The sequence below is a fragment of the Phyllostomus discolor genome, chromosome 6, assembly GCF_004126475.2.
Source record: "Phyllostomus discolor isolate MPI-MPIP mPhyDis1 chromosome 6, mPhyDis1.pri.v3, whole genome shotgun sequence".
Taxonomy (NCBI): domain Eukaryota; kingdom Metazoa; phylum Chordata; class Mammalia; order Chiroptera; family Phyllostomidae; genus Phyllostomus; species Phyllostomus discolor.
Window position 1 is genome coordinate 22977527 of NC_040908.2, and position 20728 is coordinate 22998254.

At 38.0% G+C, this 20728-nt stretch overlaps 1 protein-coding gene and 1 long non-coding RNA gene across 7 annotated transcripts in view; one reads left to right on the plus strand and one right to left on the minus strand.

The window, feature by feature from the left end:
• Window positions 1-20728, plus strand: part of ARHGEF33 (Rho guanine nucleotide exchange factor 33) — a 78915-nt gene that overhangs the window by 41124 nt on the left and 17063 nt on the right. For all 6 annotated transcript variants that reach the window (XM_036027882.1, XM_036027883.1, XM_028516462.2 and 3 more), the window contains 8 exons: window positions 327-491; window positions 1021-1142; window positions 4239-4381; window positions 6924-6983; window positions 8075-8299; window positions 14614-14743; window positions 17969-18101; window positions 19742-19825. In XM_036027882.1, the coding sequence (XP_035883775.1) occupies window positions 327-491; window positions 1021-1142; window positions 4239-4381; window positions 6924-6983; window positions 8075-8299; window positions 14614-14743; window positions 17969-18101; window positions 19742-19825 (1062 nt within the window). The remainder of the gene's footprint in view (window positions 1-326; window positions 492-1020; window positions 1143-4238; window positions 4382-6923; window positions 6984-8074; window positions 8300-14613; window positions 14744-17968; window positions 18102-19741; window positions 19826-20728) is intronic.
• The window catches only part of LOC118501059, a 37562-nt gene that overhangs the window by 10830 nt on the left and 6004 nt on the right, over window positions 1-20728 (minus strand). The window contains exons 2-3 of the long non-coding RNA XR_004903627.1: window positions 17994-18080; window positions 7687-7800 (exon numbers count right to left, since the gene is read on the minus strand). This is a non-coding gene — a long non-coding RNA (uncharacterized LOC118501059). The remainder of the gene's footprint in view (window positions 1-7686; window positions 7801-17993; window positions 18081-20728) is intronic.

Sequence of the window (20728 nt, forward strand, 5' to 3'; positions counted from 1 at the left end):
GGCTGTCTTTCACATGCTTATGTTGCTTTTCAAGTAAATCTCACTTTAACCAAAGGTGTTGGACTACATAGTAGCTTACAGATGCACTAGTAAACTTAATTATTTGCTTGATTTCTTGTCACTATCAAGCATCAGCATGTGCTTCTTTTTCCTGGATGAATGGGGCCAACGTTGCCTTAAGTTATCCAAACTTTAGTGTACCAGGAAATTAGGTCTTTAAATTTTCAAGAGCCTGGCTTCTCAAACAAAAATAAAAATTCAAAGGTCAATGGTACCATTTCTAATTATTTATAGCAAATTGAATTCACTCTTCATGTATTATTTAGTTGCAGGCCCTGGCCTCTGAACTCAAAACTGGTTTCACAGAAGCAATGCAAGAACTGTCCAGAATTCAACATGGAGAATATGCTTTGGAAGAGAAGGTTAAGAGCTGCAAATGTTCCATGGAAGAAAAAGTTACTGAGATGAAGAATTCATTAAACTATTTCAAGGTAGGCTCGTCTTCTATTTCCCTACTGAAGAGAGTCTTGGTTTTAATTACACAAGTAGAAAACTTACCTTTTCACATAGCAACCAAATATAAGAATATTCCCTCTTGCGAATTTCAGGGGACATTGGGAAGGGTTCACAGGAACAAACTTAAAGGACACATGGACAAAAACTAGGGGGAGGGTAGTAATGGGAGGGAAGTGGGGAGGTTTGGGGGGGCTGGATTGGGAGTAAAAGGAAGAAAACTGTACTTGAACAATGATTAAAATAAAAGAAAAAAAAGAAAAAAAAGAATATTCCCTCTTGCCTATTCACTAATTCTCATGGAAAAATATCTATTTTATGCTGTTCTTTCTTGGATCTCTGTGTTAAAATTAGAGACCGCAATAGAAGTAAATTTTCCATTTCTCATTCATTGACTCATTCATTCATTCACTTAACAAATTTGTATTAAAAGCTTACTATATACTAGATATTCTAAATTTTTACCCAATACACCAGATTAAATACATACCAATGCTTATTTTTTAGGAAGAGCTAAGCAATGCTATGTCAATGATACAGGCCATCACTTCCAAACAAGAAGAAATGCAACAGAAAATTGAACAGCTTCAACAGGAGAAGCGAAGAGAATCTCGAAAAGTAAAAGCCAAGTGAGTTTCATCCAAAAAGTGACCACAGGCAAATCTATAAGCAATGACTTGTGCAGACACTGGAAACACCTTCTCCACTATCAGTATAGAGCTAGCTGGCCACTGGGATCCATGGGTCAGCGTGTGATTGAGGTTATAGAGCCATAAAGGTTGGTTAACACTAAAAATTGATGGTAACTATCAGATGGAAAATGCACTTAATAGGCAGTAAAATGAAAATGATATAAAATGACATGTAGAATTTGATTTCAACTATAGTAACATGTAAAATAACAACTAGAAAGATATATTTTAAAATAATGGTTGTTATTCTCACCAATGTGGCTCACTTGGTTGGGTGTCATTCCGCAAAGTGAAAATTCATTGGTTCAATTCCCAGGCAGGGGACATACCTGGGCTATAGGTTCAGTCCTCAGTCAGGGTGAATGCAAGAGGCAACCAATCCATATTTTTCTCTCACACTGATGTTTCTCTTCCATCCTTTCTCCCTTCCTTCACCTCTCTCTAGAATAAGTAAGTAAATAAATAAAATAATGATTGTTTTGTTAGGATGGGGGAGATCATCAGCAATTTTCTTTTTTTATTAATTTTATAAAATTTCTCTAGCTACTATTAGTTTAACTCTACCATGGAAAATAAATGTTAAATAATACCTCACCTAGGTTGACTCAAGTAAAATTTCAGCACTAAACATAGATAATCTTTTTTAAAAATATGTTTTCTTGATTATGCTATTACAGTTTACCCAATTTTTCCCCCTTTCTAGATCTCCATCTGGTACCCACCATTCCCTCCAGCAATTCCCCATCTTAGTTCATGTCCATGGGTTATGTATATAAGTTCTTTGGCTACTCCATCTCCTATACTGTTTTTAACATCCCCCTGTCTATTCTGTATCTACCAATTTGTACTTCTTAATCCTTGCACTTTCCTCCCATTCACCCTCTTCCTCCTCCCAGGTGGTAACCCTCCAAATGATCTCCATATCTGATTGTTTCTGTTCTGCTTGTTTACTTAGTTTGCTTTTTTAGATCCAATTTTTGATAGTTGTGAATTTATTGCCATTTTAATGCTCATAGTTTTGATCTTCTTTTTCTTGAATGAGTCCTTTTAACATTTCATATAATAATGGTTTGGTGATGATGAACTCCCTTAGCTTTACTTTGCCTGGGACGCATTTTATCTGCCTGTCCATTCTAAATGATAGCTTTGTGGACAGAGTAATCTTGGTTGTAGGTCCTTGTTCTTCATCACTTTGAATACTCCTTGCCAGTCTCTTCTGGCTTGCAAAGTTTCTTTTGAGAAATCAAGCTGACAGTCTTATGGAAATTCCTTTGTTGGGAACTCTGTGCTTTTCTCTTGTTGCTTTTAAGACTCTCTCTTTATCTTTAACCTTTGGCATTTTAATTATGATTAAAATGATTAAAATTATGATTTAATTATGTGTTTTGGTGTGGACCTCTTTGGGTCCAACCTGTTTGTGGCTCTCTGGGCTTCCTGGACTTGTGTGTCTATTTCCTTCACCAAATTAAGGATGTTTTTCTCATTATTTTTTTCAAGTAAATTTTCAATTTTTTGCCCTTCCTCTACTCTTTCTGGCATCCCTATGATTCGGATGTTGGCGTGTTTGGAAATGTCCCAGTCTTCTTATATTCTCTTGTTTATTTATTTTTTATTCTTTTTTCTTCTTGCTGTCCTGGTTGAATGTTTATTTCTTCCTTTTGTTCCAAGTCATTGATTTGATTCTCAGCTTCATCTATTCCATTGTTGATTCCTTGTAAATTTTTCTTTATTTCACTTATATAATCTTTGTTTCTGCCTGGGTCTTTTTGTGCTGTTGAAGTATAGTGAGTTCCTTGAGCATCCTAATAACCAGTGTTTTGAACTCTGCACCTGAGAGACTGCTTATCTCTTTTATTTAGTTCATTTTCTGGAGTTACAGTGCACTGGTAAGTTAGGTAATCTTCAGGATGGGGCAACCTGTGTGAACCAGGTTGATGGAGTCTCCAATATGGTATTGCCACTCTGTGGCTCTGTGTGAGGGAGGGCTCCGAAAGGGGACAGTGCTGCTTCATGGCCTCTGGATTTTATCTGGAAGGAAACTGTCCCCTGGCACTCATCCTGAAGCCAGATGCTTCAGTTTCTCTCCATATGTCACTGATGCCCTTCTAGCTGCTGCCCTGGTGCTGTCCAGAGGGAGTGAGTCTGCATAAGTCCTAAGTCAGTTGTGGGCCCTTTAAGAGGAGACTGCTGAGAATCCCAGTTTCTTCCTCCATCCCATCCCCCACTGGTTTTTACAGCCAGAAGTTATGAGGACCTATAATCCTCCTGGTACTGGAACCCCAGGCTGGGTGGTCTGGTGTGGGACTGGGATCCCTCGCTCCCAAGGTATCCCTCCTGATTTTATCCACCACACGTGGGTGTGGGACTGCCCATTCCGCGTGTCTGTGTCTCCATGTCTCCGTGCCTTCTACTTGTCTGTTTGAACATGACTTCTTTAATTCCTTGGTTGTAGGACTTTCATACACCTCGATTTCCTGACGATCCTTGTTGATGTTGTTTTTTTGTAGTCTATTGTAATTTTTGCTGTGGTTGTGCAAAGAGGTGGCCATGTTTACCTGCACCTCTATCCTGACTGGAAGTAAATACACATAATCTTTATTGTTATATGTTTTAATATTATCAAATTAAAAATAGAAATATGGCAATAATATTTGTGTGATCCTGGAGAATAGCTTATTGTTTTCCATTGAAGACCTGCTGCCTCCTGGCACCTTAGTATTGCCTTGTTAAATTAATGTAAATTATCCTAAGCAAATTGTCACCACTACAAACTTTATAAAGATCCTGATGACAGGGAAGCCAGTAACAAAAAAATAAGAATATAGATGTTAAAATTAGAAGTGATTAATAGATATTTAAATTTTCCTTCAACTTGGTGATAAATTAAGTTGCTAGTACTTGACAATTTTTAATTTACTTAAACAGCAATTTTATATTGTTCACCTTAATAATTTAAAAATTTTCTTGAATTATTCTGAACTGAATCTCTTCCTAATCCACCAGGTATTAAGACCTTCTGCTTCTCTTCCCTAGGAAAACTCAAAAAGAAGAACACAGCCCACAGGCCGGGCCTGGTCAAGCACAAGGAAGTCCCTTCCGTTCAATCAACGTCCCTGAGCCTGTTATTCCAAATGAAGACTTTACAAACATTCTGCCTTCTCAAGCCTATGAAAAAGGTACAGTTCACAAATCATACTGTATTAGCCAACCATTTTTTTTTCCTATAGTCTGAGGGTCAAAGTAGTAGTAAGAATGGGCCTAAGGTCTTTATTCTTTTCAGAGGAAAATGGTATGTTGCTCAGAATTTTCCCTCTTGTATATGGAATTTAAAAGAATCCAGAGGATCTGAGAACCCTAGAAATCAAAGAGTCTGCCTAATTTTAAAACATTTTCTCTTTGGGGAAAATACTTGGTGTTCTAAATTTCAAGGGGATTAGAAATAGTTTGTTGCACAACCATAGGGCAAGAAATGTTAAAAATTATTCACTCTAATAAATTGTTTTATTCCCCATATTACTTCTCAGCCCTTGTCTCTCTGCATAGACATTTTAAAAATAGCTGTATTCTTAGCATACAGATAAAATTGTGTGCTCTGCTTTTTTTTTCAACAAAGGTTTCACTGATATAAAAAAGTCATATATACCCTAACTGGCAGGCAGTAACATCAGGGGCAGTCTAACTTTGCACTGTCTGCACCCTGAAATTGTCACCAGCCACATCCCTGATCTGCGATGTTAGAACAAATAATAAAAAATTGTACTTGGGCAGTACTGAAGCAAACTAGCTTTCTGGGGGATGTCTGCAGACATCAGTTAGTGACCTGTATTGAACTGAGGAAAAGAAACTAAACAAAAAATGCTACTTCTTTGTATCCTCAACAACACCTAGCAAAACATGGACAGGAGAATGAATGTAGATATTAACAGTGTTTAGATAAATCTCTCTCTTTCTTTTATTGTTTTTTTTTGGTCATATGTAGAAAGACTCCAAAAGAGGCTCGGTGACTTCTGAATCCATTATAAAGTCCTCAAGGGCAGGACTGGTGGTTCTCTACCCTTATGGCTTAATGTATAATTAGGCTCATATATCCAATGACCATAAATATATTTTGAATAACTGAATTTAAAAATCAAATGGCTTTTAATAAGTATTAACTTCAAAGTACAGATTTTATTTTTTATTTTTATTTTTACCCATTTGAGTAGTTATTTTAGGGACTGATAGGTGCACCCTGGGAAAACTCACTTGACCTGCCTGGAATGTGGGTTTATGGTAGGTGGCTCTGTTTTCTTTGGTCTGTGTCATGGACAGCATGACATAAAAGATGGTCTTGTTAGGATAGATTACAGGATGGGCTTGGAAAGTAAAGGTCAGGTCAATGCTAGATCTGAGGCAACTGAACATTTTTACAAGATAAATGATTACAAATTATATTTTTAAGTGCCCAGATAGATTAAACTAGCTGTTTAGTGGCAACTCCTCCTTCATTCGCTGTTATGTAGGCATGGCTTATATAACATTGTTTCTTCTACCAAGTTGCTGCAATAATTTGGGAATAATGTGCCATAATAAGTCACTATACCATTGGTAGTAGGTTATATTAAAACTCAAGGTCAAAGGACTAAACTTCCAGAAAGGATTGACTTACTCACTGTTAGTTATAATATGGTGCTCCCAAATTTAGTAGCTTAAAATAGCAAACATTCATTATGTCACAGTTTCTCTGAGTCAGGAATATGTACACAGCTTAGCTGGGTGCCTCTGGCTCAAGATCTCTCTTGAGGCTGCAGTCAAGGTGTTGGCCATAGCTGCTCATCCTTCCTTCTGTCCATTTACCTGTCCATCCACCCACCCCAGACATTGATTTAGGTGATAGGATATAGTACTGAACAAAACAAAAAAAGTTCCTGCCCTCATGGAGTCTTTGTTCTGAAGGAAGCAGACAATGAACGAGATAAATAAAATACATAATATGTTAGGTAGCAATAGGGAGAAAAGTGAAGAAATACAACTATAATTTTATAGTATGTGCCAGGTAAAGACCTGAAGGAGGTGAGAAAGTTAGGAACTATACTGAGGGGAAGAAAGGCAACAGCCAGTACTAAGGTATTGGCAGGAACATAACTGACATGTTCAAAGAACAGCAAAAAGAACCTAAAGCAGAATGAACAAGCGACATAATAGGAGTTGCAGTAAAAAAAAAAAAATGAAAAAGAAAAAAAAAGAAAGGAAACAGCAGGCAGGGAGAGCAGCAGATGTTTTAGGGTCTTATGATCATTACAAGGTCATTATAAAACTTTTATACAGAATGGGAGGCCCCTGGAGGGCTCAGCAGAGAATGGCAGAGTCTGACATTTTAACAGCACCATCCTGGAACCTCTCATCATTACCCTCTCCACCATCATGGTTAAACAATAATTTGCAGTTTACCAGGTAACACTTTAAGCAGTTTACAAGTATTAACTGATTTATTAACTGATTTAATTCTTATGGTAGTCTATGAGGTAGGTACCACTATTACATCTATTTATAGGTGGGAAAAGAGCACTTGTGACACTGTATTGCTATTTATTTATTTATTTATTTATTTATTTACTGCTCTATCTGCCCCAGTAAACTGTGAGCTCTGTGAGTCTGTCCCCAATGCCTGGCTCATAGAGAATGCCCAGTCCATGTTACTGGAATGAATACTGATTGAAAGCTTTCCTTTCTCTGCAGCCCAAGAGTCCAGATCCATGCATATAGGAGACAGTAATGTGAAAGGAATGATGGGTCCTGGTAAGTGGCCCTTCTTTGAGTTCTCTTTTCTTCTGGCAATTCCACCCTTCCCCTTTTTCAACCTTCCTTGTTTCTACTCCCTCAGTCCCAAACCAGGCATAAAAAAACTCAGGTAAGTTAAGCATATTGGTTATCAAGATTCTGAGATGTGCTGGAGAAGGTCAGTGACTCAGTTAAACCCAAGGACAGAGAAGGTGTGAGGAAGTTTAAGACCAAACCACTATTCTTGATTCTTTCTGGTGCCTTTCAATTACAGACAAATTAACATTTGCTGAGAACTCTCAGGTGTATGTAGCATGACATAAGTTTTGTATGGACCACACATTTTATAGTTTACTTCAGTTACTTTCAACCTTTTTCATTTCATGGCACACATGAACTAATTATAAAATTCTACAGCACACTAAAAATATATTTTTGCTGATATGATAAAAAAATAGCTATAACTTTGATTCATTCACACCAGATGGCTATCATTGTGTTGTCTGTTGCCATTTTTTAATTTGACAATCTAAGGGAAAAGGGCTCAGTGTCCCTGACTAAATAGACAGGTATTATAGGTATTAAAAATTCTTGCAGCACATTGTTTGAAAATTGCTGGCTTATGTAATTTAGAAGTTATTTACTTAATAGACAATTCACCTCAATTTTATAGATTATTTCATCTTCCCACATGTACTTACTCGTTCTTTTTGCAATTCACCATCATCAGGGCCAAGGAGGACAAGGTCCAAAGATGGCATTGTCTTTGGCGCCTTCTTCCTTCTCTTTTTGTACTTTCTTTTCCAGGAGTGCTACAGGTACTTGGTGTACTCACCTGGAATGAAGCAGATAGAAGGAGTCAATACATACTACTATAAATTAGTTATATTTTTTATAAATTTATTTTTTTAAATTCCTTATTTAGTAGAGACTATGTACAAAGAGTAGAAGACATATAGACCAGAAACAGAGAGGTGATCCTTTGTAATTGTAAAAATGTTTAATCCTTAGTTGATCTATTTCATCCTGCACATGAGCATCATATTTAAGAATTAGTAACAAATATAATTTTTAAAAATTAGATCTTGATGGCAAGTGTTATTTTTCAGGAATGAACCCAACAACTCCAGAATCAGAAGAAAACCTCAAGCCTTGCCTCCCAGCTGATATCCAGTCTAAGGGCCATCTGCCATCTGGTGTGTGGAGGCAACCTAAGGATGGTAAAGAGTGGGGTGAGGAATATGTCACAAAAGACCACCCAGATAAACTCAAGGAAGTTGGCCAGGGCAGACATAGCTCCTTGGAAAATGTTTTATGTGAAACCTCTTTAGCTGGTAAGTCCCAAGGAGGAATGCAGGGTAAAATTTTATTCTTTTTCTTTTTTTTTAATTTGTAGAGAATCTTTGTTTTTATTTATTTTTTCCTTTTTATTAAATTTATTGGGGTGGCACTAATTAAAAAATTATATACATTTCAGGTGCACAATTCTACACCACATCATCTATACACTGTATTGTGTGTTCACCACTCCAAGTCTCTGTCCATCACCATTTATCCCCCCATGCCCTCCCCCACCACCCTCTTTCCATGCACGGCCCACTTGCAATCACCACACTGCACTGTTTTTCGTGTCCATGACAGACTGAAATTTTTAAAAATATGATGGACCCAAGGGCTAGAATCCTCGGAATTTAGATTCATTGGACATATGAGGCCACATAGTATCTGGTTTCTTTGCAGATGAATGAACTACAACCTTATAGAGGTGAAGGGAAACACCAGAAGCCATGCAGCCAGCTGGGACTACCACCTTGATTCTGGGTGTCCATAACATTTAGTAATGTAGTGCTTTGGGGCAGGAGGGGAAGCATAAATTTGACGTAGAAGAGGGTGGAATTTTGTGAAGGGCACTATTTGGTCAGTGATGTCGGGTCCTCAGTATATGAATCTTATATCAGTAGTCTACTACCAAAATGTCAAGCACTGCAACAGAGTCTGTCCTCCCTTCCTCGCTCTTTTTTTCCTTCAAATCACAAATTATTACTAAATACTTAGTATGTGTCAGACAATAGTATTTCCCTTCAACTATTTTGTGGGAGGTAATTTTTAAAAGTTATTATCAAATACATGAAAAATTAAACAGTACAAAAAGATTTCCTACAAAAAACAGCAGCAACTGATTTAAATTCTTTTGGCAGGTTCTTCTGGGACTTGCTTCTATATTTTTAAAAAAGTTTATGCTGCTATTTTATTTTTAATTTTATTTTAACCATTGTTCAAGTAGTTTTCTGTCCTTTACTCCCATTCCAGCCCACCTATGCTGCTATTTTTAAATCAGTACTTTATTGAGGATTAATTTACACAGAGTGATATTTACAATGCTTAAGTTCAAGCTCATTGACTTTTTATATGGGGATACCTCCTTATGATGATTACCCAGACCAAGATATACAATATTTCTATTACCCCAGAATGTTCTCTCAGGCACCTTTGCAGCCAATACCCACCCAAGGAACCACTATGCTGACTTTTGTCACCATAAATTAGTTTCTGTCTGTTCTTGAACTCCATATAAGTAGAAAAATACAATACGTACTTTTCTGGGTCTGGCTTCTTCCTCTCATATAATGTGGTGTATATAATTCATTAAGTAGTTCATTCCTTTTTAAAATCACATTGAATGAATTTACTGCAATTTGTTTATCCATTCTCCTGCTGGTGGACAATTGGAGTATTTCTGGTTTCAGACTATTATGGATAAAAGTTCTATAAATATTTTTATGTAGGTCTTTTTTTTTGTGCATGTATATCCTCATTTTCTTGAGTGTGTACCTAGGAGTGAAATCTCTAGGCTATAGGATATGATTGTGTTTAATGTTAAAAGAAAACATAAAGCGGTTTTTCAAAGTGGTTGGAACATTTTATTTTACCAGCATTGTACTAGAAAACCATTTGCTTCACATCCTTCCCAATATTTAGTATGGTCAGTCTTTTTAATTTTAGCCATTCTCCTCAGTGTGTACTGGTATGATACTGAAGTTTTAATTTGGTTTCCTCATGACTACTGACATTGAACATCTTGTCATATGCTTACTGGCCATTTGTAGTTCTTTTATGAAGTGCCTATTTAAGTTCTTTGTCTAATTTTTAAATTGGGTTCTTTATCTTTATTATGCATTAGTAAGATTTCTTAATAATTTTGGAGTGAAGTGATCATATATGGGTGAGTCTCATTTTAGACCCTATATTCTTTTTCTTAAAGTATATTTTATTGATTGTGCTATTACAGTTGTCCCAATTTTTCCACCTTTTCCCTCTTCCACCTGATACCACCCTTCCCTCCAACACTCTGCCCCCTTAGTGTCATGTTCATGGTTAGTGCATATAAGTCCTTTGGCTTCTCCATTGCCTACACTGTTCTTAACCTCCTCCTGCCTATTTTGTACCTACTAATTATGCTTCTCAAATCTGTGTACCTTTTACCCCATTGTCCCCATTCCCCCTCCCAGTTGATAACCCTCCAAATGACCTCCGTATCTATGATTCTGTTCTTGTTTTAGCTGTTTGTTTTTTGTTTTTTTTTTTACATTCAGTTGTTGATATTTGTGAGTTTGTCACCATCTTAATGTTCATAGTTTTGATCTTCTTTTTCTTAAATAAGCCCCTTTAACATTTCATGTAATAATTAATGGCTTGGTGATGATGCCTTTGGCTTTACCATATCTGGGAAGCACTTTATCTGCCCTTCCATTCTAAATGATAGCTTTGCTGGATATAGTAATTTAGGTTGTAGGTCCTTGCTTTTCCTCACTTTGAATACTTCTTGCCAGTCCCCTCTGGCTTGGAAAGTTTCCTTTGAGACATCAGCTAAGGAGTCTTATGGAAACTCCTTTGTAGATAACTGTGCTTTTCTCTTGCTGCTTTTATGATTTTCTCTTTATCTTTAACCTTTGGCATTTTAACTATGATGTGTCTTCGTGTGGCCCTCTTTGGGTCCAACTAGTTTGGGGTTCTCTGGGCTTCCTGGGCTTGTATGTCTATTTCCTTTACCAAATTAAGGATGTTTTCTTCCATTATTTTTTCAAATAAGTTTTCAACTTCTTGCCCTTCCTCTACTCTTTCTGGCATCCCTATGATTTGGATGTTGACACATTTGGAGATGTCCCAGAGTCTTCATATATTGTCCTTGTTTTTGTTTTTTGTTTTTTTTTAATTCTTGTCTCTTCATTCTGTTCTGGTTGAATGTTCAATTCTTCCTTTTGTTCCAAATTGTTTATTTGAAACCTGGCTTCCTTCCCTACACTGTTTATTCCCTGTGGATTTTTATTTCACTTAGTGTAGCCTTTATTTCTTCCCTATGTTCTTGCTGTACTCAATGAGTTCTTTGAGCATCCTGATCACCAGTGTTTTGAACTCTGCATCTGATAGGTTGGCTATCTCTGTTTTGTTTAGTTCTTTTTCTGGGGTTTTGTTCTGTTCTTTCATTTGGGCCATATTTCTTTGTTTGCTCAATTTGGCAGCCTCTCTATGTTTGTTTCTGTGTATTTGGTAGAGCTGCTTTGACTTCCTATCTTGGTGTACCTGTTAAGTTATATGGGACAGAGCCTCAGGTAACTGCCAGGGCAGGGCAATCCACTTCACTATATTTTGTGGCTTTCTGTGTGGTGGAAGAGTCAGAGATGGGACAATAATACCACCTGGCTTCTGGAGGCTTGCCTGGCACTTGCCCCATTTACAGTTACTTCACATACTGCCCATATGTAACTGGTGCCCTTGTAGCTGTTGCCCTGGTGGTAATTCCTAGAGTGGGTGGGTTTGTATATATTCTAAGTCTGTGCAGGTCCTTTAAATGGACTCTGCTGAGAAACTGGCAGTTTCTTGTGTGGCCCCCACCCCTCCTGATTTTTACAGCCAGAAGTTATGAGGCTTTATCTTCCTAGCACTGGAACCCTGGGCTGCGCGGTCTGACCTAGGGCTGGGATTGCTCGGTCCCCATGTATCCCTCTCCATTTTTAGCCACCACACTTGAATGTGGGACCGTCCATTCCACTGCCACCACCACCTCTCCATGCTATAACATGTCCTCTCCACCCCAACTCCCCATCTCTGCCCCTCCTACCTGTCTGGCTGACTATGGCTAATTAAATTCTTGGTTGTCAGGCTTCCATACAGTTTGATTTTCTGACAGTTCTGGGTGTTTTTTTGTTTTGAGGTGATTTGTGATTCTTTTTGTGGTTGCTCAAGGAGGCAAGGTATGACTACCTATGTCTCCATCTTGACTGGAAGTAAATCCTATATTCTTTTTATTCCAATTACCAGAGAATTGACATCTTAATAGTACTGAGTGTTCCAATCAAAGAACATGGTATATGTTTCCCTTTATATAGGTCTTTAACTTTTTATAGCAATGTAACCAAAAAAAATCTATCATTTACATTCTTTTTTTTTTAATATTTGTCCTACAGACCTCTATTATCCTACTCCATTCTGGCCCATTGTACTTGCCATTCTGCAACTTCCTGGGCTTCCCAGAAATTCCCTTTGTAATTCTCCTATGTTAGATTCCTGTTTGTTCATTTTAATCTTCTGTGTGCTTGGTTTACTCCTTATTTGATGAAATCCATCATCCAGTAGCTTACATATGCTTTGCTTATTAGCTGAATGTAAAATCATTTTCCCTCATCACTTTGAAGCAATTTTTCCATTATCTTCTAACATCTAATATTCCTGTGGGAAAGCCCAATGCTCTAATCCCCAGCCCTTTTTACGTTACCTGATTTTTCTCTCTGGTAACTTTTAGGATCTTCTCTTTACCTTTGGTGTGTTAAAGTTTCTCAGTGATGTGTTGTACCCTACAATGACATGAAAATCTTTTTGATTTATTATGCTGAGGACATAGACCCTTTCCTCTGGAGATGATATCCTAGTATTTTTTCTCTGATTGATTTGATAATATCCTCTCATCCATTTATATTATTTTCTGTGAAACTTCTAATAAGTTGATGTTGGATCTCCTAGATTGGTTTTCTCCATTACCATCTTTTTCTCTTCTATTTGTCTTCAATATATCTTTTTCTTAGTATTTTTTTTTGGGGGGAGGATATTGAAGGCAGTGGTAAGCAGATTTCCTTGACTTCATTTTCTACTTGAAAAATGTCATAAAGTTTCTTCTTTTGCAGATTGTTCTCTTTAAAAAATAGTGTCCTGTAGTTTTTAAACACCTAGAATATCTTCCTCATATCTCTTTGAGGATATTAATTACAAGATTTTTTAAAAGTTTTCTTTAGGTTCAGCATCATCTCTGTTTTTTAAAGTATAACTGACATACATTCAATAACATTATATTAGTTTCAGATGTACAACATAATTTGATATTTGTATATATTGTAAAATGATCACCAGAGTAAGTCTAGTTAACATCTGCCACCATACATAGTTATACAATTCTCTTTTATTGTCATGAAAACTTTGAAAATCTACTCTTTCCTTTTTTGAAGATTTTAAGTATTTATTTTTAGAGCGGGGAAGGGAGGTAGAGAGAGAGGGAGAGAAATGTCAATGTGTGGTTGCCTCTTGTGTGCCCCCTACTGGGGACCTGCACTGCAACCCAGGTACGTGCATCAGCAGGAATTGAACCAGAGATATTTCCAATTGTGGTACAATGCCTATCCCACTGAGCCACACCAGTCAGAGCTAAAATCTACTCTTTCAGCAACTTCTGAATATATAATATGTATTACTAACTATGGTTACCATTCTATACATTACATCTCCTGCACTGTTTCTTTATTCAGTGTCACCCTCTTCTTTAAAAAAGGAGATGTGTGTATATTTTTTTTCTTCTCTTGCTTTTATGGTATAAGCTTGATTCAAATGTCTGAGGATCCTCAGCTAATTATTTATATCTAAGAGAGAGGCTCTAAAGAACAAGAAATCTGAAATTCTGTATTGGCCAAGCTTATCAATAAGTGGGCTTCATTACTGGCTAATTGGGTGTCAAATTAACTTTTCAATAGGTGACCTCTTTATGTCAGTGTCTGTAGATCTTTTCTCCTTAAGCAGTTCAGTTTCTCCAGAAGGAGATCCTCCAGTCCCCTGCCTGGAGAGTATAAGTCTGGTATTGTGGGACCTGCAGGGGAAGAGGCTGAGGGGAGTCTCACTGTTCAGTATGCAAGCCCCTTGTTTTCATTTTAGCATTTCAACTCTGTCTTCTACTATTTCTGATGTCTTTAGCCCAGATACTGGAAAGGAGGGCTTCTCTGGTTCAATTTTTCCCCTTTTCCATGGGGTAGAAATGAGGAAGCTTTCTGGCATGGGGTGGGACCTGGAGGTTCATTGCACTTTATGTAGTCCATGTCTCCTGTTGCGGCACAGCTGCTCATTTGCACTTTCTGTAGTGTGTGGTGTCTCCAGTCCTCAAGCCTTTCTTTTCTCAGCAGATTTCCCATCTACAGATGAAAACACCAAGGTTTTGTGCTCTTTACTCTGCTGAATTGATTAGCATGACTCCATTCTATTTCTCACATTCCCCAAACTTGCTGATGTCTCTTTTTATTGCTTTCCATATCTTTTTATTACTTTCTATTATTTCCTAGGGTTTGGGGGAGGAGCAGTTCACAACATTTCCCTCCTTGGTTTGTTTTTAAAGCTAAAAGACAGACTGTGGCTCTGGAACTGCTTGAATCAGAAAGAAAGTATGTCATTAACATCTCTCTCATCCTGAAGATCAAGGCAACATTCCAGGGGTCAGATGGAAAGAGGAATTCCAAAGAGAGAAGGTATCCATGTATTCATTGCCTTTGCTTTTCAGGTTGATTAAGATTTAAGGTAAGTGTTTATTGTTTCCACTTTGGGAATTCTGGGACCTGTACAGAGTTCCAGAAATAGTCTTTGAAAACAGAACAGGCAGTGACAGAAGGTAACCTCTGGTTTTCTAGGCTGTTTCTGAAGTCGCCATGTGTACTTTAAATAGACCACCTGAATGAAATACAGAACAGAATGAGAGGTGTTTTTCCCTATTGGTGGTTCTCCTCATGCAAAGATTAAAATAAATTAACATTCACTGTTTTTCCCATAACAACTGGTAAGCACTTCCTACCCCTGTTGGAACCCAGGGATGAAAAGAACACCCACCACAACTGCAATCTGACACTCAAACCTGAGGTTTCCATGTCTTCTGAAACCTGTGAAATAAAATGTCAGGTCTTCCCTAGAAAGAAGTGTAGTGCTCAGGAGTCTCTCCAGCTTGTCTCAAGACAGCCCTGCCCCATCCTGGAAGGGCTGGAGCTGCAGGGAGAGGCACAGGCTGTCAGCAGAGAGGCCTGAGTGGATCTTGTGGGCTGTGGCTCATTTGTTGGAGGATCACAGAAGCTGGTGTTTTTGGCTTTTTCTGGTCTGATTCACCCAGATAGAGCTACAACCTCAGAATCAAAGAGTCTTCTCTGAACACTTGTGGGCTGGGGCAAAGTCAGTTCCACAAGATTGCCAGTTAGCTTTATAAGCTAAACCCCAGTGCATCCACCAAGAACTCAACAAGCTGTATGCTGCAGACCACCACCAGGTGGCACATGTTTCATGATCAAATTTAGCTACATCTTGCTGCTGAAGTGCAGTATTTGGCTTAATACTGGACTGACAAGAGCTACGTTATTAATTTGAAACTATAACTGAATTTCCCTTGATTGCTTTTAGTTTATTTCCCTCATTGTTTAGGTACCAAATGGTGGAAATTGAAGTAACTTTGAAGGCTTTAAAAAGAATATGCTAACTATTCACGTTGCCATAGTTTCACTCCTATTAAGAGATAGAAAAGAAGCTGAACACTTAATACTTTCATCTTCACAAAATAGTTGCTTCTGGCAGTCAGGTCTAAATCTAGACAAAACAGTGAAATAGGTTAAATATGTCTATACTTCTTGCCTTCTTTCTTCCTCTGCTCTCCATCTCCTGGCTCACCTCCTCCACACTCCTCCCTGATTTCAGATACTATCCTTATTAAATTAAAAAACTTTTAAAAACCTGTTTTCAATATTTGGTAGGTCATTGCCCTTCATGTAACTTATGTATTTCCATGATACTTGAGGGGAGCATTAGCCTTCTCTGACCCATCTGAAATCTCAAACTTACCCCGGGGACAGTCCGGGAGGTATCCTGGACTCCAACCAAGTTACCAGCTCTCCAACTCTACAAGTACATTGGGCACAGTATAGCAGAAGACAGTGTCCTCAAAAAAAAAAAAGAAGGGAGGAAGGGAGGGAGGGAGGGAGGGGAGAGATTAAGAGAGAAGAGATAAGGGAGAGAAGAGACAGGGGTGAAGTAGAAGAGAAGAAAGTCAGGCAAGGCCAGAAGAGGAAAGGAAAAAAAGGAGAAAAGGAGAAAAAAGATAATCCAATCCAAGACATACTACATAACCTATATAGAAGGCCCCTCTCATAGTCAGATCTCACCATGGTGCCCTAACACCTTTCAGTGTCACACCATGAATATTACCCAAAGTCATTAATAGCCTCCTGGTGGGGAGAAATCTTTCATATCTAGTTCTTTTGCTGGTGCAGTTTTTCTTTCTTTCAGTTCAATCAATTGTGCTTTCCTCCTTCAACTTCATGATCTCCCAATCCAACTGTCCCCTGGCTATCCCTCCAAATTCTCTCTGATCTGGACAGGAATTGCTTAGGTCTTCCAAGTCCACTGCATCAGCCATGAGAGCTTGGACCAGGAGGCCTCTGCTCCCATGCTTCTGGATCAGCTGGCCTCACATGTTTGGAGGCCAGTGGCACAGGAGGTGGAGGGGCAGCAGACAAAAGTGGAAGGAATCCTTGTATCACAGGAGGCAGCTGGGTGCCCTATTCTGGTGTTGTGGGTTTTCTCTGAGCAATAGTCACAGGGGCATCTTTCCTTTAGTTGGAAATGGGTTGAAAAATTTTCCTCTCAAATTGGTGTCCTTCCTAGTGTTCTCAGAAAAAGTCTGCTTGTCCAGGGTTGGCAAAGCATCCACTAATTAGTTGTCCACTGGTTTGCTCTCACTGGATCCTAGGGAAATAGCCAAATAAGTTCAGCTCTCTGTGACAAGCAGGCCATCACTTTCATCTTTATTAAACTTGAGATCTTGAACACAGAAGGAACCTATTTTATATTCCTCTAAGTCACCAAGTTAGACATCAAATCCTTGCTTGTAGCCCAGCAAAACTTCATTTCCTTGTTTCTTCCTTCCTCGTTCCTATAGGTCCCTGATCACCCCACCATTCCCCATGTAATCCCCCTTCTTCTTCCTTCCATAATTCTTTTCTCTCTCCTCTCCTTCTCTGACATCACATCTCCTCCTTGCATTTCCTCTGGAAAAAAATGAGGCTCACTGAGATGGGTTAGAGGGACTATGAGAGTAGAAGGGGACTCTGTGAAACTCCAGGGAGTAGCTGGCTAGGATTGATCTGTAGCCTCCCATTCAAGACTCTGTCCTTGCCCAGTATTCTTAGAAATCAAAGGACAGAGAAAAAAAAAAAAACACTGCTATACCCCTTTCCCATGTGCTTTTAGTTGCCAGCTTTAAATAAAATTTCCTACTTATGTAAGTTGTAGTCTCCTACCCAGTAGCTGAGAATGACCAAGTGACACCTTGTGCTGTCATCTGCAACAATAATGAGACTATTTTGCACATCAAGTGAGTATAACTGTAAAACACTGAAAAAGATTTCCTTTAAAATTTCCACTGTCACATAAATGACAGTGAACCGGTTTGGCTTTAAAAAAGCCAGTCAAGTAAGGTGCTCTTTATTATGTCAACACACAGCATTATAGGAGTCATCGGTAAAGGGGTCTTTTTATATCCTGAGGATGTCTGCTATTTGGTCTACAATGACAAACTTTTATTTTTTAATCCCAAATGCAGGTCTGTGACTCAGAACATTCTGAATAACTAGGAAAATGGGCTCTGCTGTATATTTTCTTGTAGGGGCTTTTCTTTTCTATGCCTGGTTTGGGTGATTCTTTCTCTGTTCTGTTTCAAGCCTCTTTCCTGGCTCTTTACGGTACCTTGTCCAGCAGCACTTGGATTTGCTTCATGCTCTGCAGGAAAGGGTCCTGAAGTGGCCACGCCAAGGAGTCCTTGGAGATTTATTCCTTAAATTAACAAATGATGAGGTAAGTTTTAAAAAAATTCTTTATAAATTTGAATTATACTCATCCGTATCCCCCTTGTCCACTTCTCTTAATAGAGAATCTGGAATCAGTGAATTTCTGAGCTAGAAGAACTGCCGAGATCTAGTCTAACTTCCTTATTCTACACATAATATAAAGTTCAGGGAAATTTCAACTTTGCTGAATCACCCAGCTAGCTAGATAATTGTAGATCTGTCAGTGGAAACTAAGTTTTCTAACTTTCAGTTCATTATTTTCCACTATACCATAACTGCTGAAATTGAACATCCACATATATGTATGTGTATTTGTGTATATTTATACATAAATAAATGCATGCATATATACTCATACATACACGTAAAATAAATATATGAAAGTTTGCATATATGTATGTACTTTTACTTACAATTTCATTCCTTAGAGGTTTTTTGAAATGATGGGTAGCTATTTGTCTTGAATATTTTTGTTTTCACTGCCTTGGAGGGGGTCCTAAGTTTCAAAACCTCTGTGGTTCTACAAATTAAATAAGATCCAGGCCAGAAGTTGCAAACTCAAATGCCTACAGAGTCAGACAGTGATATGAACAAGTAGAAGTAGATGGAATTTAACACAAGAGGGAATGTTGGGAAGTGAGTTTAAGTGGAGCCAACGTGCTTTTCTATAAGGAAGGACTACTTGGCTTTATCCAGTTTTTATGCAGGAAGAAAGACTAGCGTTGCAGGATCTGATATTTAAAGGACAGCTGGAAATCCAGAATTTTGTACGAGATTTTCTTATCTTAAAAATATTGTGTGGGTTTACAGGAACAAATTTAAAGGACACATGGACAAAAACTAGGGGGAGAGTGGTAATGGGAGGGAAGTGGGGAGGGATGGGTGGGTGGGCTGGAATGGGAGTAAAAGGGAGAAAACTGTACTTGAACAATGATTAAAACAATAAAAACATTAAAAAATATATTGTGTGGGATAATTAAAATTGGTCTGCAAGCCAGATTTTGCCTGCATTCAACCTCTATATATCAAAGATTCTCAACTGTTGATAATAATACAAAGTTTACAAATTACCCAGTTGTACAGATTAGAGTAGATGTAATGCTACCCTGCTCAGATTGCTTTACTCATTTGTATTCAGTGTGCTTTCTTGGGTTAAGATTTGTTATTTCTGTGTAAATATAACTTTGGAAGCTGAGGATTGTTTTCCCAAAGACATATTGCATAGGTGAACATGTGATTGGTGGAAAAAGTTGAGAACCATTGGTCTAGACACTGTGAAGTAGGTTGAACAAAATCCCTCATTTGGATGTAGGTGATTAAAATGAAAAGTAATTTTACAACAAAATATATGCATTTTTATCATTAAACAATTTAAAAATACTTTTTCAGTTTACATAATTCCTCTCCTCTGCCTTAGTTTATCATTTCACTTTCTCCCAAGTCCATAGGGATATCTACCTTAAAACCCAAAAGTTTTTTTCAAAAAGATCAATAAAAAACAAGAACACATTAATGAACACATTAAATGAATGATTAAGATAATCTCTGCAAAGTACTTCTTTTTGATATATATGACTATAAAAAATATTGACTACTATTAGTCCTGTTTCCAGGTTCTTATCATGCATTTTTATGTTTGTTTTCAAGAATAATTTCTTGGATTATTATGTTGCCTACCTGAGGGACCTGCCTGAATGCATCTCTTTGGTTCACGTCGTTGTTCTGAAGGAGGTAAGTTCACTGTACCTGCACATTACCCTTTGGTTACCTGCGTACCATATCACGTTGCTCACCCCCTTAGGACATACAGCACATGCACTCTGAGCTTGTCTTCCAGGTTGGGAAATGGCTTGAGCAAAGCCACTGATACTCCTCCCTGGGGTTAAAGAAGCTCACTCGAGGATGAGTGCCATTGCTTAGTCCCTGCTTTGCCTTACTGACCATCTGATCTGTTCCACTCCACTGGAAGTTAGGCAAAGTAAACGGATTTTCTAAGCAGAGATCTTCAGGCTGTAGCCTGTATGTTGTATGAGGAATTTTTTTAGGCTCAGGCAATATGAATCTGGATATTAAACGTATATAATCTGACTATTAAACTCAAATCATCTTATATCTGTCATTTTTTAAGATTGTAAAGTGATTCTAGTCATGTAGATTTAAGAATTGCTTGTGCAGTGCTCTATTAGGTGCTCAACAAACACATACAAATGTAAAACAATTCTAGTTATTTTAGGTTAATAGGAAGAAACCATATTAGAAGCCCTAAAGTTAAGAGTTAATCAAGTTTCACAAGAGGTGAGGATCTTATTAATTTTCTATATTACCCTACTACTCCCAACTCAGTATAATGCCTACCACACATGAGTACTCAGAAAATATTTGGGAAAGGGGAAGGGAAGGGAAGGGGAAGAGAAAGAAAGGGAAGGAAAGGGAAGAAAAGGAAAGGGAAGGAAAGCAAAGGGAAGGGGAGGGAAGGAAAGGAAAGGGACGTGGAAAAAGTCCAACTGTCTCCTGCTGCCAGGCCAGCTGGACAGTTTCTAATCATATTCTTTCACCCATTCTCATCAGGCTCAAACCACCCTCAGTGCCTATTAGTACACCATTGTAATGATTACTTGCTGGAGAATCTTAATG